General features: G+C 35.5%; 1 protein-coding gene across 1 annotated transcript in view; it reads right to left on the bottom strand.

The window, feature by feature from the left end:
- Positions 1 to 19,363, bottom strand: part of PTPN4 (protein tyrosine phosphatase non-receptor type 4) — a 228,305-nt gene that overhangs the window by 8,076 nt on the left and 200,866 nt on the right. The window contains exons 20-26 of the mRNA XM_047083479.1: positions 17,046 to 17,212; positions 16,201 to 16,291; positions 16,053 to 16,114; positions 13,221 to 13,367; positions 11,099 to 11,227; positions 8,485 to 8,633; positions 7,035 to 7,170 (exon numbers count right to left, since the gene is read on the bottom strand). Of these exons, the coding sequence (XP_046939435.1) occupies positions 7,035 to 7,170; positions 8,485 to 8,633; positions 11,099 to 11,227; positions 13,221 to 13,367; positions 16,053 to 16,114; positions 16,201 to 16,291; positions 17,046 to 17,212 (881 nt within the window). The remainder of the gene's footprint in view (positions 1 to 7,034; positions 7,171 to 8,484; positions 8,634 to 11,098; positions 11,228 to 13,220; positions 13,368 to 16,052; positions 16,115 to 16,200; positions 16,292 to 17,045; positions 17,213 to 19,363) is intronic.

Below are 19,363 nucleotides of genomic sequence, written 5' to 3'. Positions count from 1 at the left end.
AAAGGTCTGACAACGTATTTTGTTGGCAACACTCACTCATACATTGCTAGTAGGGATGTAAAATACTACAATTTGGCAGCATCTAAAAAATTACATTAATTTACCTTTCACCCATTAATCCCACTTGTAGGAATCTATCCGAAAGATAAACCAGAAAAAGAAATTGAAAACATATATTCAGAAATAAGTCTATTCACCACTGGATTATTTTTAATAACACAGAGTAGGAACAATCCTAATGGCTACCAGGAAGGAACTGGGTGGCACATCCTCACAGGGGAATACTATGTGGTGAAGGGCTGAAGGGGAAGGAATGAAAGTCTACCGATCACTATAAAATGATTCCAGAATACCTTGTTAAGTTAAAACAGCATGGCAGAGAAAAGTGCACACAATGTATTCTCTTTATAACAGAAAGAGGGTGACTACAAATGTCCATCTCAATATATATGTTATACAAAAGGGAAGGACAAATCATTAAAAACATAGTCTCCTATGAAGAGATAGAGGGAATAGAGTTCAGGAGAGGGGTAGAGATTAGATTTCACTGGATATACCTCCTCCTTCTATAGATTTTACGTTGGAACCACATAAATATACCCCATAATTAGAATGTTAATTTAACAAAATCTCTGTAAGTTGAAAATAATATGAAACAATCAATGTGTGTATGTAGTTGATGGTATAACCACATAGAGAGGAGTTATTTCAAGGGACTTTTAAACAGTAATTTGAAAAAAATAGAATATCCAAAAAAATAGAAAAAAAAATTCTTTTCAGTAACGATTCTGTTGGTGGTAGTAGTGTTAGTTTTGTTATTTTGAGATGTTATGTCATGTGGAATAAAACAAGGGAGTATTTGTGATAATCTAAATCTTTCATTGCTGATATTGTAGAGAACCATTATTCTTGTTAAAGAAGAATGGAAATAAAGATGTAAGGTAGAACACATCAAGTAAAAACACTGAGGTCCTGAATTTGTATTGGAAGCGTCAGTAGTAGCTCCTTATACGTTTGTTTTCTTCACTGTGGCAATGGAAGATTTCTAGAGACAAATACTAACACTAACCCAGCAGCTTAAAATACCTAGTGCTCAGAAGGTGATCCCTAAAATAATTTCTGAAGACAAAAACAAAAAAAAACAGTACTTTTCTGGAGAAATTATGATTCTAAAACTGGGGCAGGAAATGCACATGCCTGGACATTTTTATTGGTAGCAAAGAAACTATCCGTACTAGGGTCTTGACAAAACAGCTTAGGAGCCGAGCTGAACAGGTTCCTACTGGCCAAAAATGGGACAGTGTAGGCATCATTAAAAAAAAAAATAACTACAACGAGTTGAAATATATCACATATGTTTAAATCCACGATATCAGAATAATATCAAAGCAAACAAAAGTATGAGGTCACCAGTGGGAGAGGCAAGTGAACCAACTCATTATACTGAAAACTGATATAGGAAAGCACAGCCTATACCACTGGTTAACCAAATAGCAGAAGAGAACTTTCTCTTTAAAGAAGTATTCCAGCTAATAAACAAAGAAGGAATAATAGACTATTATCATTCTTCAAACCCCACCAGTTAATGATGCAGACACTAATCACCCAAGGCCACTAACATCACAAAAAGAAAGACAACGTTTAAGTGCCTCTTGAAAGAACAAAATACCACCTAATTTGTTCAAGTCTATAGATCCATTTACCACTTTTAGGAAACACAGATAATACTCGGTTTATTCATCAAATAAACTGCAGGAAAAAAGAAAAGAAACGTAGAAAGAAGCAACACATTAAAAGAGATTTAGGAGACATAAACCAATCAAAATTTGTGGACTGTATCTGAATCCTGATTTTATACAAACTGTAAAAGCAAAAGCTCATTGTGTATGATACAATCCAATAATTTGATTTCTGGGTATATATACATACAAAAAAATTGGAAGTAAGACCTCAAAGAGACATTCATACATCCATGTTCACAGAAGCATTATTTGCAATAACCAAAAGATGCAAACAACCCAAATGTCCACTAGCAGATAAAAGGATAAACAAAATGTGGCCTATACACAATCAAGAATTCTTCAGCATTAAAAGAAAGGAAATTCTTACACATGCTACAAAATGGATGAACCTTGAGAATATAATGCTGAGAGAATCCAGTCACAGAAAAACAAAACCTGTATGAAGCTACTTATATAAGGCATCTAGAGCAGTCAAATTCCTGGAAACAGAAAGTAGAATGCTGGTTGCCAGGGGATGGGAGGAGAGGGATATGGAGAGTTGTTGTTTAATGTGTATAGTGTTTTAGTTTTGCAAGATGAAAAAGTGCTAGAGACAGGTTACCCAACAGTGTGAATACACTTAATACAACTGAACTGCATAATTCAAAATGGTTAAGATGATAAATTTTATGTGGTGTGTTTTGCTACAACTAAAAATCCATTATGTGTGAATATAGATACAAGAATCTCAAGAAAATATTAGCCAATCAAATCAAGCATCATATAAAAAAAATTACACACTATGTCCAAGTAGAATTTACCCCAGGAATGCAGGTTAGTTTAACATCTGAGAGTCAGTCAATACACTATACAACATTAATAAAAGACAAAAACCACACAATCATTTCAAGAGACATACATACACAAAAAGCATTTGACAGAACTGAACATCTTTTCATGATGAAATTACTCAACAAACTAGCAACAGAGGGAACTTCCTCAACCTGACAAAAGGCAACTTGTTAGATACTTAGTGGGTAAAAAACTGAAAGCTATCTCCCTAAGACCAGGAACAAGACAAGAGTGTCTGGTTTTACCACTTTAACATTGTACTGGGAGTTTTAGCTTGGGACACTTGGGAGAAAAAAGGGGGGACGGGAGTGCCTGGGTGGCTCAGTTGGCTAAGCCTCTGACTCTTGATTTCAGTTCAGGTCATGATCTCATGGTTTGTGAGTTTGAGCCCCACACGGGGCTCTGCACTGGCAGCATAGAGCTTGCTTTGGATCCTCTCTCTCTGCCCCTTCCCTGCTCAAGCTCTCTCTCTCTCTCACTCTCGAAACAAACAAATAAACTTAAAAAAAAAGAAAGGAAAGGCATCTAAAGTGGAAAGGAAGAAGTAAACTACCTCTATTTACAGATAATATCTTGTATGTAGAAAATCCTAAGGAATCCACTTTCATAGGTAAAAAATTATTAGAGTTAATGAATTATTTCAGCAAGGTTGCAGGATACATGATCAACATACAAAATCAATTTTATGTCTATACCCAAGCAATGTATACTCCCAAACTGAAATTAAGAAAACAATTTCCCTTAAAATAGCACCAAAAAGACTAAAAAGCTTAATAAATCTGACAAAAGAAGTATAAGACTTGTATACTGAAAACTACAACATATGAAAGAAATTAAAGAAGACATAAATACATGGAAAGACATTTTGTGTTCATGGTTTGGAAGATGGAATATCATTGAGATGGCAACACTCCCCCAAAATGATATGTAGATTTAATGCAATCCATATCTTGCTTTTTTTTTTGCAGAGAACATACAATGAATCCATATAAAATTAATATGGAAAAGCAAGGGACTCTGAATAGCTAAAACAGCCTTGAAAAAGGAACAGAGTTGGGAGAGTCACATTTCCTGACTTCGAATTTTATTATAAAACTATAAGTAATCAAGACACTATGTAAGTAGTATAAGGATAGGCATATAAATCAATGGAACAGAGTTGAAAGTCCAAAAATAAACCCTTACATTTGTGGTCAACTAGTTTTTGACAAGGAACATAGAGACAATTAACAACAATCTTGGGGTGCCTGGGTGGCTCAGTCGGTTAAGCGACTGACTTCGGCTCAGGTCATGATCTCACGGTTCATGGGTTCAAGCCCTGCATCAGGCTCTGTGCTGACAGCTCAGAGCCTGGAGCCTGCTTCGGATTCTGTGTGTCTCTCTCTCTCTCTCTCTGCCCCTCCCCTGCTTGTGCTCTGTCTCTCTCTGTCTCTCAAAAAATAAATAAATGTTAAAAAAAAAAATTAAAAAGAAAGAACAGTCTTTTCAACAATGGAGTGGAGACAACTGGAAAGCCACATGTAGAAGAATGAAACTGGAACCATACCTCAAACTATATGTAAAAGCTAACTCAAAATAAATCAGACACACATGTGAGAGCTAGACTATAAAACTCTCGGAAGAAAGCAGAAGAATAAACCTTTGCAGCCTTGAGTTTCGGCAATAATTTCTTAGATATGACACCAAAAGCATATGTGATTTAAAAAATATATAAACTAGACTTCATCAAAATTAAAAACTTCTGTGCTACAAATGACATAATCAAAAAAGTAAAAGAACGGCATGGAAGAAAACATTTGCAAACCATAGACGTACAAGACACTTGTATTCAGAAAATATAAAGAACTCTTACAACTCAACAATAAAATGACCAAAAGAACAAACTGAAAAAAGGGGAAGGGGCATCTGGCTGGCTCAGTTGGTGAAACGTGTGACTCTTGATCTAAGGCTGTGAATTCAAGCCCTTTGTTGGGTGCAGAGATTATTTAAAAATAAAATCTTTTAAAAAAATAAAAGGGCAAAAGGTTTGAATAGACAGTTTTCAAAAGAAGATATACAAATAAACACATGAAAAAATGCTTGAAAGCACTAGTTTTTAGGGAAACACAAATCAAAACCACAACAAGATACCACTTTATGTTCAGTAGGCTAAAATAGAAAAAAGAGAGGGGTGCCTGGTTGGCTCAGTCAGTGGAGTATGGGACTCTTGATCTCGGGGTCACAAATTTGAGCCCCACATTGGTGCAGAGACCACTTTAAAAAGACAGATAATAACAAGTGTTGACAATGATATGGAGAAAGCAGAGCCCTCATACACTGACAGAAGAATGGCAAAATGGTATAGCCACATTGGAAACAGTCTGGCAGTTACTCAAAAGGTTAAACAGAGTTACCATATGACCCAGCAATTCCCCCTCTGGGTATATACCCAAGAGAAATGAAAACATATTCACACAAAAACATACACAAATGTTTATGGTACCATTATTCATAATAACCAAGAAGCAGAAATGATCTAAATGCCCATGAACGGATGAATAGATAAACAATGGAATAGTATTCAGGCAAACAAAAAAAGAGAAAGAAATGAAATATGATACACTCTATAGAATGGATAAACCTGTAAATATTATGCTAATTAAAAGAAGTCAATTATAAAGACCAAGTTGTATGATTTCATGCATATGAAAGGTCCAGAAAAGGTAAAGTTACAGAGACAGAAAGTAGATTAGTGGTTACCTAAAGCTGGGCTGGGGGGAGGTTGGAGACTGTATGAGGGAAATGGGTATGGGGTTTCTTCTTCAGGAGATGAAATATTCTAAAATTAGATAGTTGTGATTGTTGCAAAACTCTGTGATATACTAAAAACTAATGAACTATATACTTTAAAAGGGTGAATTTTGTGGGCGCCTGGGTGGCTCAGTTGGTTAAATGTCCGACTTCGGCTCAGGTCATGATCTCACGGTTTTTGAGTTCAAGCCCTGTATTGGGCTCTCTGCTGTCAGCACAGAGTTGGCTTCAGATCCTCTGTCCTCCTCTCTCTCTCTGCCCCTTCCCCACTGCTCTCTCTCTCAAAAATAAGCTAAAAATTAATAAATAGGTAAATTTTGTGGTATGTGCATTATATTTCAATAAAGCTGTTCTATAAAAAAGACATGATTTATATGGGACAAATGAAAATCTGAATATAGGCTATTTGATAACATTAAGAAATTACTGTTTATGGGGCGCCTGGGTGGCGCAGTCGGTTAAGCGTCCGACTTCAGCCAGGTCACGATCTCGCAGTCTGTGGGTTCGAGCCCCGCGTCAGGCTCTGGGCTGATGGCTCGGAGCCTGGAGCCTGTTTCCGATTCTGTGTCTCCCTCTCTCTCTGCCCCTCCCCCGTTCATGCTCTGTCTCTCTCTGTCCCAAAAATAAATAAAAAACGTTGAAAAAAAAAAAAATTAAAAAAAAAAAAAGAAATTACTGTTTATTATACTTACATGTGATGATGGTATTGTGATTTTGTTTAGAAGAAAAACCACTCTGTACCTTTTACAGATACACACTAAAATATTTATAGACAAAATGATCTGACGTCTAGGATTTGCTTCAAATATGGGACAGTAGGTGGCACTACAGATGAAACAATATGGCAAATGCTGTTGGGTTTGAATACTCAACATAGTGTTTGATTACTCTTGCGTTTGATTATGTACTCGCATACATTTGAAATTTTCTATAATTAAAAGCTAAAAAAAATGACAAGCATTTATTAGATCACACAGGTCGATTCACTTCAATAACTTTAATGCCACCAACAATGCTAATATTTCACCATGGCTTAATACAAAAATAATCTTAACATTAACTCTATAATTCTTCTTTTTATTCTTGGAATATAATTCAGAGTCTGTGTAGAATACAATAAATGAGTAGCTTAATTTCCATGACTTTTGTTGTTGTTGTTGTTGTGATTCAAGTTCTTATGTTAAAAAGAATGTGATTTCACCACAGCTGTTTCATGGAAAACAGGTCTATCAAGACTCTCCAGTTCTTGGCATCCCACTTGACTGACACTTAATACAGGGAAAGTTCCTCTGCACCTGTTTAAGCATTCAAGGATTAACATGATAGGGTGGTACTAAGAAACATTTTCTGTAAAAGATCAGTTAGTAAATGTTTTAGGTTTTGCCAATCATATGGTACCTGTTGCAACCTCTCAACTTTGATACTTTAGTATAAAAACAGTCATAGACAATATGTAAAGAAGTGGGAATGGCTGTGTGCCAATAAAACTTTATTTACAAAAACAAGGGGTGGGCCAGATTTGGCTCACAGGCAATATTCACCAACCCCTATGCTACGGGTTACTGGCTCCTGGTAAGGAATTAAAATATAAAAATATGGTTTGGCATATATAATGGTAACAAAAATCATCATGTTGAGAATACACACAAGTACATAAAGTGCAGTACTTACAGGTGTTTGGATCATCATGGCTCGTTGATCTCTCATTGTTCTTACAATGTCTAGTGGATAAACTGGTTGATTGCATTCAATGAGACACATGGCTGTTTCCATAGTAATAAGAACCCCAGTTCTTCCAATTCCAGCACTAAAAAAGTAAGGGGCAAGGTCTCATTGATACTATCCTGTTACACTTCTTGTGGCTTTTGTGCAGTAAATTAAAGTACTGAATGAAACATAATACAATGGAATAATAATTTGATTTTAATTAAAAGTTTTATATTACAAAAGTAGAACCCAACTAAAAAATACTTTGAAAATTGAAAAACATTTCACACGTAATGCAGATTAAATGGTTTGTATCCACCCCTTCCCCATTGTTAGTGTAAAAATGCTACTTTAAAAGAGTCACATTTCAGTTTTAAAAATCTGAACAAGTATAGAAGCTTACTGGAGCAACCTCACTTTAAAATGCAAAATAACAAAGTTACAATAATCATTAACAAATGTACAAAAGACAATAGTATTTTACATATTCAAGTCAGTTTTTAAAATCAAATTCAATTTTGATTAAACTTTAGAATTGGGATAGTCAAGAACAACTTTTTGAAGTATTCTCTGTGAACACAGCTATAGCAGCTTTTGGGGGCTTAGGATATGAAATGGCCAAACGTGTTCATCATTCCTGACATTTTTCCTCTCAGATATCTGGTCTATAATCTGTTTTGATAATTTGAAAGTCTGCTCTTAAAAAAGTGCCGGAAAGTTTAAGGATGAAGAGATACCTTCATTTATCTATTCAGAAGATTCAATACAGCTTCTGAATGAATCACTTAACGACAGAAATGGCTAGGATAAGGAGAAGATAATTTCAGTTTCCTACTCTGGGTTGGTGGCAGTGAAGGCTAGAGTGATTGTACCTGGCCCTCTGGAAGGCAGAATGGGGCCTGAATATGAAAGCAAGAAAGGGTAGCCTACCATTGTTCACCTAGGGCTCATAGAAGTGGCATAGCCTCTGATGATAGATACTGGGTACAGCCACTCCAAGAGGGGAGGGTACTTAACAAATATCCTGGGAGGGGTCACAGAACGGGAGGGAGTACCTTGCTGGGAGGAGAAAATCTAAACCTTAGGCTGCAACTGAATGCCTACAATATTGTATTTCATCAAGTCTAAGATGCCAGCCATTATAAGACACCCAATGTCTGAGAGATAAACTATGAAAAAGACAACCTTCTAAGAATTAATCAGTAAAGTATTATTTTTACTTCTTATGATAATGTTTCAGACAATCATGTGTTGGGACATACCTGCTGCCTTCCAGCTTCATTTCATAGCTTTAGGTTCCCTCTAATTAAAATAGTGATGATCACAATTTAAGGAGAAAATAAAATACGCATTTCCTTTTAGAAGTGACCTATCTGGTCAGCTATTCAATCATAAAAGACAGAAAATAGAATACCTGCAGTGAACAACAATAGGTTCTTCCTTGCCAGCCCTCTTATTTCGTACATGACAAACAAAATCCAGAAAGTCACTGGAATCATCGGGGACTCCATGGTCAGGCCAGGCTATGTATTGGATCTGAGTGAGTTGACGACTCTCATTTTTCTAAGTGTGAATGAAAAATTATGCACTTTGACTAAGGAATTATCTTTAAGGTATAAACATTTATGTCATTTTAATTTTAGAAGAAAAGCGAGAAAAGTATTCCCACTACACACAAAAAGTAATGCAGAAGTTCAATAAAACCCCAAATTTTAATGAAAAAGAAAGAAACTGTTTCACAGAAACAGTTGTATCCATTGAGTATTGTCTACCTGGATCACTACTCTTCTGATAACTTAATTTGTCTGTTTGTACTTTTCAGATGACAATCAAATAAATAAGCAAACCAAGTTAAGATACAAAGAAAGGTGTGAAGAAAACTAAAAAGTGTTAGGTGAACAAAATGGTAAGGTAAAAAAACTTTTATAAGCAAAATTGGGCTAATTCTGAAAAACACAAGTGAAATAATGGAAATTAGGAAAACAAAATCTCAAAATAAATGTGAATTAAAAACTGGAGATCATAAGAACACAAAGTCAAATCAGCGCTTAATTCTTTTTTAGGAGCCAAGAATCAGTAAAATGGAGAAAGGTATTGGATTTATGCATCTCATTTCTAATCTTGACTCTGCCGGTAAGCACTTAATATATCAGAGCCTTACTGTCTTAAACTGAAAAATAACACCTCCAACCCAAAGGGATAGTCTTATTTTGAAAGGATTCTATGAGAAGACCTATAAATTACCCCATCAGCTGTTTGGAACCATATTCTCAAAAATTGGTAGGTATGGTCATTCGACACTATTAAATCTGGCTACAGTCATTTACATTAAAGGGAGCTTCCAGAAAAGACCATTAAAGTACAAGGTGATTAAGAAAGGAACTAATGAAAGAAGAATTCCCAAAGAGACCTCAGAATAACCTGATAAGTAATTTTTTAGTATCCTATGAAATGAGATGGTTATCTATAATAGACAACCTTTGATTATTATTATTATTATTATTATTTATTTTTTTTTTTTTTTTTAAAGTAGGCTTCACACCTAGCGTGGAGCCCAAAACAGGGCTTGAACTCATGACCCTGAGATCAAGACCTGAGCCCGAGATCAAGAGTCAGATGCTTAACCGACTGAGCCACCCAGGTGCTCCTTGATTATTAACATAAGAATTTAATTAATTTAATGTACCAATAATTACAAAAATGGTTAATGTAAAATTATCTTTTATTATGTTTTGAGGTAGTGTCTGTCTTTCTATTTATCCATGTATGTATGTATTTGGCATGGTAACAAATGTATTTTCCCAATTATATCTGTCCCAAACTTTAAAAACTAATTTGTGTCTTAGCATAGTTCTGGGGTACTCAGGGTTTGCGAAGAAAAGACACTTTAATATTATAAACTGCCATGGATAATCTATAGGTGGAGCATAAAGAGACTATGCTGAAGCCATATACAGCCTTTCATATCCATTTGGGAAAATGAAGAAATATCTTATGGACTTACCTTGTTACATTAGACCATGAGCTATACAGTATATGTCCCTAAGCCCTAAATTCATTCTGATAGAATCTACAAAAGATTTTGAAAGTTTAATTTTTTACTTCTTATAACCTATTCAATGCCAGATTCCTTTATTATACATCAGCACGACTTCTAGTTCCTTCCCTCTGGGTCAGTAAAGCTATCTTGCTGGGCTCCTTTATTCACATTCTGGGAGGTAGAATGGGGCAGGGAGGGGGAGAGGAAGCTCTCATTTCCTAAGGCTTAACCATTGATGGGGTAGGCATGGGTATACAAAGGTAGTAGACTGTACTATTTGCTCTTCTCGAGCCCCCGTCAAAACCAAAGGTGGCTACAGGGGAATCTCTAGCTGCAGGCAGTGAAAGTGGGGTGTACGGTCTTTAACAGCCTGACAAGACTGGCAACATGCCACCCTCCACACATATCTTCCAAGTGGGTTACTAAGCCATCATTTACTAATCAGTTTCCATTTCTAGCTCTGGATTTGGAAGCAAAGAAGAGTGACCCAGGTGGCAGTAAACTAGCAATTAGAAAGCTATAATCTGTCTGCTGTCAGAGGATCCTGCCTACAATCTTTTCCTTCTTAATACTGAGGAGACTGTGAATGCTCTCCTTTATACTCTTTTACAAAAAGGACAATAATTTGACAGCTTTTAATTATTCTATTTCCACAGATATACCCAAATACTTTATTGATGTTACTGGTAGGAAGAAACTAAACACAAACCTGGCATAATTTTTAATGAACAGGCAAAGTATTATGAGTAATAAGTATTATTTACTAGAATCTTTTTTTACTGACCATTCATATCTACCTAGAGAAAGTGAAAATGCATTTAATATAGCAGAATACATTTCATAAGATTCCAAAGAATCCCAAGGAAGCAAATAATTCAGTAATTTTAAAATAATATTTCCTAGTTAACCAGGACTCAAAACATTTTTGGCTTTCAAAGTTTTACCTTGAACATAAAAGTTCTATTGAGTGGATATCCTGCCTTCCTACCTCTTGGTTAAATAGTGTCATCTTCCTGAAGATATATGCTGTGTTTCCTTCTTCTGAGTGGCAGGTGACTTGGTAGCATCCATAGGATGAACTTGCTGTGGGTTCTGGCCAATACTGGTGACACTTAACCTGACATCAATAGATTTAAGAAATATAGAATTTAGGTTCTTCAATTTTGAAAATGTTTTACTTTTTGAAAACTTTTAAGCCTACAAAAAAATTACAAGAATAATTTGAGGAACCTTCATATATCCTTCACCTAGATCTGCCAACTCTATTAACATTTCTTCATCATTTTTTCTTTGTAATAATAATCTGTTTGGATAGATTTTGAGACTGCAAATATCCTGCTTATTACAAGCTTTCATCCAATGTTTTACAATTCTTGATTAATTCTTGTGTGAATTATTTACTATGACAGTGGCAAAATGGTGCATTAATTCTCATATTTCTAGATTTAAGTTAACAATGAGAAAGATTCTCTAAAATGCCAATGCATTTATTTTCATAATTAGGATTAAAAATTTTTTTTAAGTTTATTTATTTTGAGAGAGACAGAGAGGGACAGCACAAACAGGTGAGGGACAGAAAGAGAGGGAGAGAGAGAGAGAATCCCAAGCAGACTCTGCCCTGTCAGCACAGAGCCCAACCCGGGGCGTGAACTCAAACTGTGAGATCATGATCTAAACCAAAACCAAGAGTCAGATGCTAAAGTTGACTGAGCCAGCTAGGCACCCCATAATTAGGACTTTAAAAAAAAAAAAAAAAGCTTTACTGACATAAAATTCACATACCATACCATTTGCCCATTTAAAGCACACAATTCAATTAGTTTTAGTATATTTACAGAAGTGTGCAACCATCCACACAATCACTTTCAGAACATTTTTTCACTCCCAAACCCATTAATAATCACTGTGTGTTCCTCTATCCTAACCTCTTCTCTCATTCTGGACCTAGGCAACCATTAATCCACTTTTCTGTCCTCTGTGAATTTGCCTACTCTGGACATTTCATATAATGAAATCATACTGTGCGCGGTCTTTGTTGACTGCCTTTGTTCACTTGGCATGATGCTTTCTAGGTTCATGCATGTTGTAGCATGTATCATTTCTTCATTCCTTTTTATTGCCAAGTTTTTTATATATATATATAAATATATATGATTATACCATGTTTTATTTGTTACATTTTGATTGTTTCCACCCTTTGGCTATTAGGAATAATGCTGCTATGAACATCTGTGTACAAGTATTTGTGTGGATGTATGTTTTCATTTCTCCTGGGTATGCCTAGGAGTGAAACTGCTGAGTTGTAACAACTCTTATGGTTAGCCTTTCCAGGAACTGACAGACTGTTTCCCAAAGCAGCTGCACCATTGTACAAATTTACCAACAGTATAAGAGGGTGTCATTTTCTCCCTATCGTTGTCAACACTTGCTATTATCTGTCATTTTTATTTTAGTCATCCTATTGGATATGAAGTGCTACCTCCCTGTGGTTTTGATTTTCGCATTTCCTTTGTGACTAATGATGCCAGCCAAGAACCTTTTCATGACCTTACTGGCCATTTAAATATCTTTATTCAAGAAACATCTACTCAGAATATTTGGCCATTTTTAAATTGGGATTCTATCGGGGCACCTGGGTGGCTCAGTCAGTTGAGCGTCCGACTTAGGCTCAGATCATGATCTCACAGCTCATGAGTTCGAGCTTGGCGTCGGGCTCTGTGCTGACGGCTCAGAGCCTGGAGCCTGCTTTGGATTCTGTGTCTCCCTCTCTCTCTGCCCTCTCCTACCCACTCTGTCTCTCTTTCTCTCAAAAATAAACATTAAGAAAAAAAATTTTTAATTGGGGTTTTATCATTTTATTGTTGAGCTGCAGGAGTTCTTTATAATCCTTTATCAAATAGCTATTAATCCACTTAGATAACAACTGATAATAGTAGTTAACATTTATATATCATATTTATTATGTGTTAGTCACTATGATTTTAATCACAACACAAGAAAGTAAGTTTAAAGGTTACAAAAAAGACTAAATCAACGTGAATATTTTGACCATATATGCAATTTAATTTGAAAACAGCGCAAGCATTGTTTAAGATTCAAGTATGACTTACTCTGCCACGTTCAACTTGTGTGGTCAACATTACAACCATGGAAGAGCCTTGTTCCCAAGTCATCTGCCAAAAATCTGTACAAGTGTGTGGTAATGGCCCTTGACAAGCAATATACTGATTTATAATGCTAGAAGAAGGGATTTCCATCTAAAAAGAAAAGGACACAAAACTAAAAGTCTTTTACATTATTACTTTTTACTGTGATCAAGTATATGAAAATCATCCACTAAATAATAACTGAATACAACTGATCTCAAAAAGCTGCAAAGTCAATAAAACTTTATTAACAATTTCTTTATCTATAGAAGAAATTTCTCAGTAGTTTTACACATATTTATCTTTTAAGTATTGGGAATAAAAATTAAAATATTTTCCAAAGCACTCTTGTGGGCTTAAGATCAGCTTTACAGAAAACCCTGTTTTAGAGGAAGAGACTTGCTACAGAAATAAAAAATATTTGTCTCTAAACAGCTTACAGGTAAAATTTGCAAGAAGCAAAAATTCTACCGTTTGTTTTAGTTCAGACTTTACAAATAATACACACTATATAACATATATACATTATACTATATAACATATACAAGGAATATACATACACATACAATAGAAAAAGATAGTAAAAATATTTTAAATTAATTATTTTTAAGAAGAAGTAAGATCGTGAGTATTCGGGGAGGATTATCATCCTACTACATTTTGAGACTTCATTAAAAAAGAAGAAAAGGTGACACACGCACATGGCACTGGAAGAATACTAAAGGGTGAACAGAAAAAGAGGTCTCACTCTCTTCCCAGCCTCTGGTTCACACCCAGAAGAACAATCCTTTTTGCTAATTTCTTTATTTTTTTAATTAAAAAAAATTTTAATGTTTTTTTTATTTTCGAGACTGAGAGGAGACAGAGTGTGAGTGGAGGAGGGGCAGAGAGAGAGGGTGACACAGAATCCAAAGTAGGTTGTAGGCTTTGAGCTGTCAGCACAGAGCCCGCCGCAGGGCTCGAACCCACAAACTGTGAGATCATGACCTGAGCCAAAGTTGGACACCCGACCAACTGAGCCACCCATGTGCCCCTCTTTTTTAATTTTTAAAAAATTTGTATTTATTTTTGAGGGGGCGGGCAGAGAGGCAGAAAGAGAGGGAGAGAGAGAGAATCTCCAGCAGGCTCTGTGCTGTCAGCACAAAGCCTGATGCAGGGCTTGAACTCATGAACCATGAGATCATGATCTGAGCTGAAACCAAGAGTCAGACACTTAAACCGACTGAGTCACCTAGGAACCCCTCTAATTTCTAAAATATCCTTTCAGAGACACTCTATAAACAACACACAAATGTACATGCAGAAGTCTTTGTTTTCTGTAAGACATAAAAGGTGGCTTACAATGTTGTTCTGTGTATCTTGTTTCTTTTTCCACTTTATCATTGAGATCATGTCAGATTAGTACATAAAACTTCATTCTTTTTAATGGCTCTACTGTATAAATATACCATAACTTATTTAACAAACATTTAAGTTGCTGCTAATCTATTTGTTACCATAAACAAGACTGCACTGAGTTATTTTTATAAACCTAACATTTTTGTTAGTTACCTCTCCAAAGAGGTTGTACCTATTTATACTTCCACCAACAACGTATCAGGGATGCTTTTTCCCTGAGAGTCTCTTTAATATACTGCTGATCCCTCACACACAATTTTGAAACTCCCAGTGCTCTGAAGTGTAAGTTTGTCCTTTGTTTGGTACATCTGACCTAAGTTGGACTCATTTGACAACAATATCTGACCTGAGTTAATCTAAGATTATTTAGTCTTTAGGAGTACCACTCAGTGGGAATATCCATGTTTCCCATTGAGTATCAACGCATTGATTACAGGGTAATGTCACATAGTCTACTACTAGGGATGTTACTTATTACAGTATTTGGTATAGGCACTGAATAAACTTTCAAAAATCCAAAAAATTACGAATCCCAAAGTCTATTTGGCCCCAAGATTTCAGATAAGGGATACAAACTTGTATATGATATTATCACACTTTTTGATATTTCAATCTAATAGGTGAAAAATAGTAATCCCTTGCAGTTTTGATTTGTACTTTTCTTTCTGTGAGTTAAGTTTAGATGAGTGTCTAAACTTAGAAAAAATTTTCCCTCTCTAATTTTAAATAATTCTCATACATTTCCTCCAAGTAGTTTCACAATTCCATTTTTACATTTATATTTTCATATATCTAAAATATGGTATACAAAAAGTGAGGAAGTAGGTGAAGTATTTATAGATAAAAAATATTTCTGAACTATTCTATTCCACTGCTCTATATGCATGTTAATATACCAGTACCAAACTATTTTTGGTAAGGTTTATTTATTTTGAGAGAGAGTGTGAGCGAACACGTGCACAAGTGGGGGAAGAGCTGAGAGAGAGGGAGAGAGAGAATCCCAGGCAGGTGCCCCAGTATCAAATTATTTTTTAACATTTGTATTTTAATATTTTTCAATATCTGAAACTATTAATATTCTCTCAAATATAAAAGGAACCTCAAAGTTTAGGGATGCCTGGGTGGCTCAGTTGGTTAAGTGCCTGACTCTTGATTTTGGCTCAGGTCATGATCTCATGGTTTGTGAGTTTGAGCCCCGCATCGGGCTCTGGGCTGATAGCACAGTTGGGATCCTCTCTCTGTCTCCTTCTCTTTCTGTCCCTACCACCCCCCACCGGCCTCGTGCACACTCTCTTTCTCTCTCTCAAAATAAAGAAATATTTGGGGGGAAAAAAATGAACCACAAAATTATACTCCGTCTTATTCTGAATGACAAAGGCACAATAAAAATAAACTTACGTTTATATAATTTGCATTGATATAGTCTTCATTACCCTTTAAAATGACCCGTGTAGCATCATCTGAAAAAAAATTTAAAAGAAAGAACGTTTTAATAAAGCTATGCTACAAAGACTGAACTTAATAAACAGAGATAGTAGATACTTACAAGGCGAAATATCTCTGTATCTATTTTTGGAAATATTCTGAGGTAATTTGGCACAAGACATTGTCATTCCAGGTTTTTTCCGATATAGTTGCTTTAAAAAAAAAAAAAAGAGCTTAAGATGAGTTCAGCAAGCCATTAAGAGGTTCTGTTTTGTTTTTCAGACTTATTTCTATGCAAAAAACAAACAGGTTTTTTTCCTTAGGATATCTCAACCGTACAATGATGTATGTACCTTAGGCTAGTAGGGTATTGAACCAAATTTGCAAAGCTGAATTCTGTGCAATTTCTCATGAGAATTATATACCATTTTCATTTAGTTTGGAGATGTTTACACAGTATATGAACCAAGAACTTCTCAAAAGAAAAACTGACCTACCCTAAATGATTTACAGTCACAAATGGTTTATAGTCAATCATCAATAACACATACTTCAGAGCAACAAATATTAATGATGACCAATTAGACAGACAAAAAGTAGAGAAGGATTAAATATGACTAGGTACAAAAATTCTTTTTCTTTAACTCAGAATTTTTAGCTCCACCATACACTATCTTTACCTGTTACCTTTCATAAAAAGAGCTATATAATTACAGGAAAAAATTTAGTTTGAAGACATACACATAAAATCTCCTTATTCTTCTCTTTTAACAGATTATTATGTCACCACAGCTAGCATTTTGCAAGAAATGTTTAAAACTATGGATTTTAGAACATTTTTAAGTCAATTATTTCTCAGAATATCATTTTAGTTTATACATTATAAATGATAGATTAGGTAGTTAGGAAACTATGAAATTAATTTAAAAATATGGCCCAATATCCTTTCCATACAATAGTACTTACATCAAATTGTGTCAGGACTGTTCCAGTGATAAGCCCCTCAGCTAGCTGGATCATTGACTCCCGCAGGGAATGGTCATCCTGATGGACGCTATCTAGTGGGGCTTTCTCAGGAATGTACTGGAAGTCTGGTTCATTTTCTAGCTTTTCTTCCACTACATCATATACAGCTAAAAGAAGCCACAAAAAAAACAAAGCCACATGGAAATCTTAATGAATTGGCAAGAATTTACCAGATGTGTTCTTTAATTTTGTGTCAGGAAAAAGAATTCATCAGATCTCAGTCCGGTGCCACTGCATAAGGGACAGAGAGTGGCTGTGAAGTTGAACCTTGTTGTACCTTTAGGGAAAAGAAATGTTCCCGGGCATACTGCTGAAAATGCCTGTAACTTTAAGAGGAACTGCCAAGATAGCAGCTCAGAACAGACCTGCCCTTAAATTGTGGGGCCTAGAACAAAAGTAGAAACAGGGACCTATATACTATACATCCATATATGAGACGATACAAATAACTTGAATAGAGTGCTAAACAAAATCCGTTCTATCCTCTTTCCTTGAAACATCTACAAAACCTAGGAGGGCAAAATCCACTGTCACAATAGAAGGAAGAGAGCCAGAACCTAGACTCCGGCCTGGAGCCCACCCTACTTCTTTTCCTACCCTAAGCTCCATTCTTAGCTTGGGGGCCTATGAACATATGTGTGAACATACCAGCCCATATGAAGCTTGTTCTCCACTCCTCGGCAAATTGCTGCCTCTTAGCTATCCTGCTGGCCCAGGGGTACATATACCATGTGATCTATCCCAGGGAGAATGGACCTAGGGAAAATGGCCACACTGTAAGTGGCGTCAGAGCTATATGGACAGAGAACTAAAGGTTAAAAAGAAGTGTCTAGAAAAGAAGGCACAGTCATAGGTGATAGACTGGTATGCCCCCCTGGTCCTGCAAAATCCTAACCCCCACAGACAAGGGCAAAGCTGAAAGAGAGCCAGAGTAGAGCCAAGCTAGTGGCTTCTTTTGCCCATGCCTAACAGGTCTGGTTCCTGTTCAGATGTGTGCACTTCTGAGAAGAAAAAATTTCTGAAATAAGGAATGGAAAGAAAAAAAAAAATGTATGAATGTATTCTAAGAAGAAATGAAATCTAAAGGGGGGAAAAAACCTACAAAAACAAGTTGTTTGTCTTTCCGGTATTTTTTATAAACATAGTTTTAAATTTTGATGACATGTTATTTTAAATAAAAAGGGACATGACAGAGTCATGCTGAAAGTAAATACAAGTCCCAGTCTAGATTTTGACAATAAAACAACAGAAAGGTCTTTTACCAAGAACTAAGCTATAGATGGTTTCCTCTCCTATTTTATTTTATTTTATTTTATTTTATTTTATTTTATTTTATTTTATTTTATTTTATTTTTTGTTTTGTTTTTATGTTTATTTATTTTTGAGAGAGAGAGAGAGTGTGAGCAGGGGAGGAGCAGAGAGAGAGAGACACACACACAGATCCAAAACAGGCTCCAGGCTCTGAGCTGTCAGCACAGAGCCCGATGTGGGGCTCAAACTCATGAACGATGAAATCGTGACCTGAGCCGAAGTTGGACCCCCAACCAACTGAGCCACCCATGCACCCCGTTCCTCTCTTAATTTAAAGTATGAATAAAGTGATTTAGAATTGCAAAAAGGCTATGACTTTCCCATTAAATGGAATTTTGTTCATATTCTGGTTCTATACAAGTCATGAAATTTGTAAGCAGATAACTGAATATCTTGGTGTCAAAGTGTCTTCAACTATAAAATAAAGATAATTCACGTATCTCACTGGCTGGTTGCAAAGATTAAAAGAGAATATATAAAATAGCCCAGGTGCAGAACTTACTATTAAGTTCTTTAGAATCTGTTATCAAGAGAAAACACAACAAGCAAAACTGAGGAAATATTATTATTCTTAGTATAAAATTTAAGTTGCATTATGTGACAGAAAATGCCTAGTAATGAATCACCTAAATATCAGGACTAAATGCATGTGTTCCTTGAAAAGTCAAAATAGAATGTTCTGTTGAAGTCCTCTGAATTTTCTTAGAAAGCCAATTCTAGACAATGAATGCAAAAAACAAAGTAGACAAGCTAAAATGAAAATGCCTGTTTGTACCCAAGAGACAAAATGAGTGTTTTGTATATCTTTTTCTTTTCTTTTTTTTATTTAATTTTTTTATTTTTCTTTAAAGAAACTCTCTTGGAAAACTCTGCAGGGTTGGGTGTGGTGGTGGTGATAGGGGAACGGGTCGAGTTCTAACTACATTTTACTTCTTTATGGTAAATAT

The sequence above is a fragment of the Lynx rufus genome, unplaced genomic scaffold (assembly GCF_022079265.1).
Source record: "Lynx rufus isolate CCGP_SWC_20201006 ecotype Redwood Valley unplaced genomic scaffold, mLynRuf1.p SCAF_2, whole genome shotgun sequence".
Lineage (NCBI taxonomy): Eukaryota > Metazoa > Chordata > Mammalia > Carnivora > Felidae > Lynx > Lynx rufus.
Note: the sequence above shows the minus strand (reverse complement) of the source record. Positions and strands in the feature narration are given on the sequence as shown.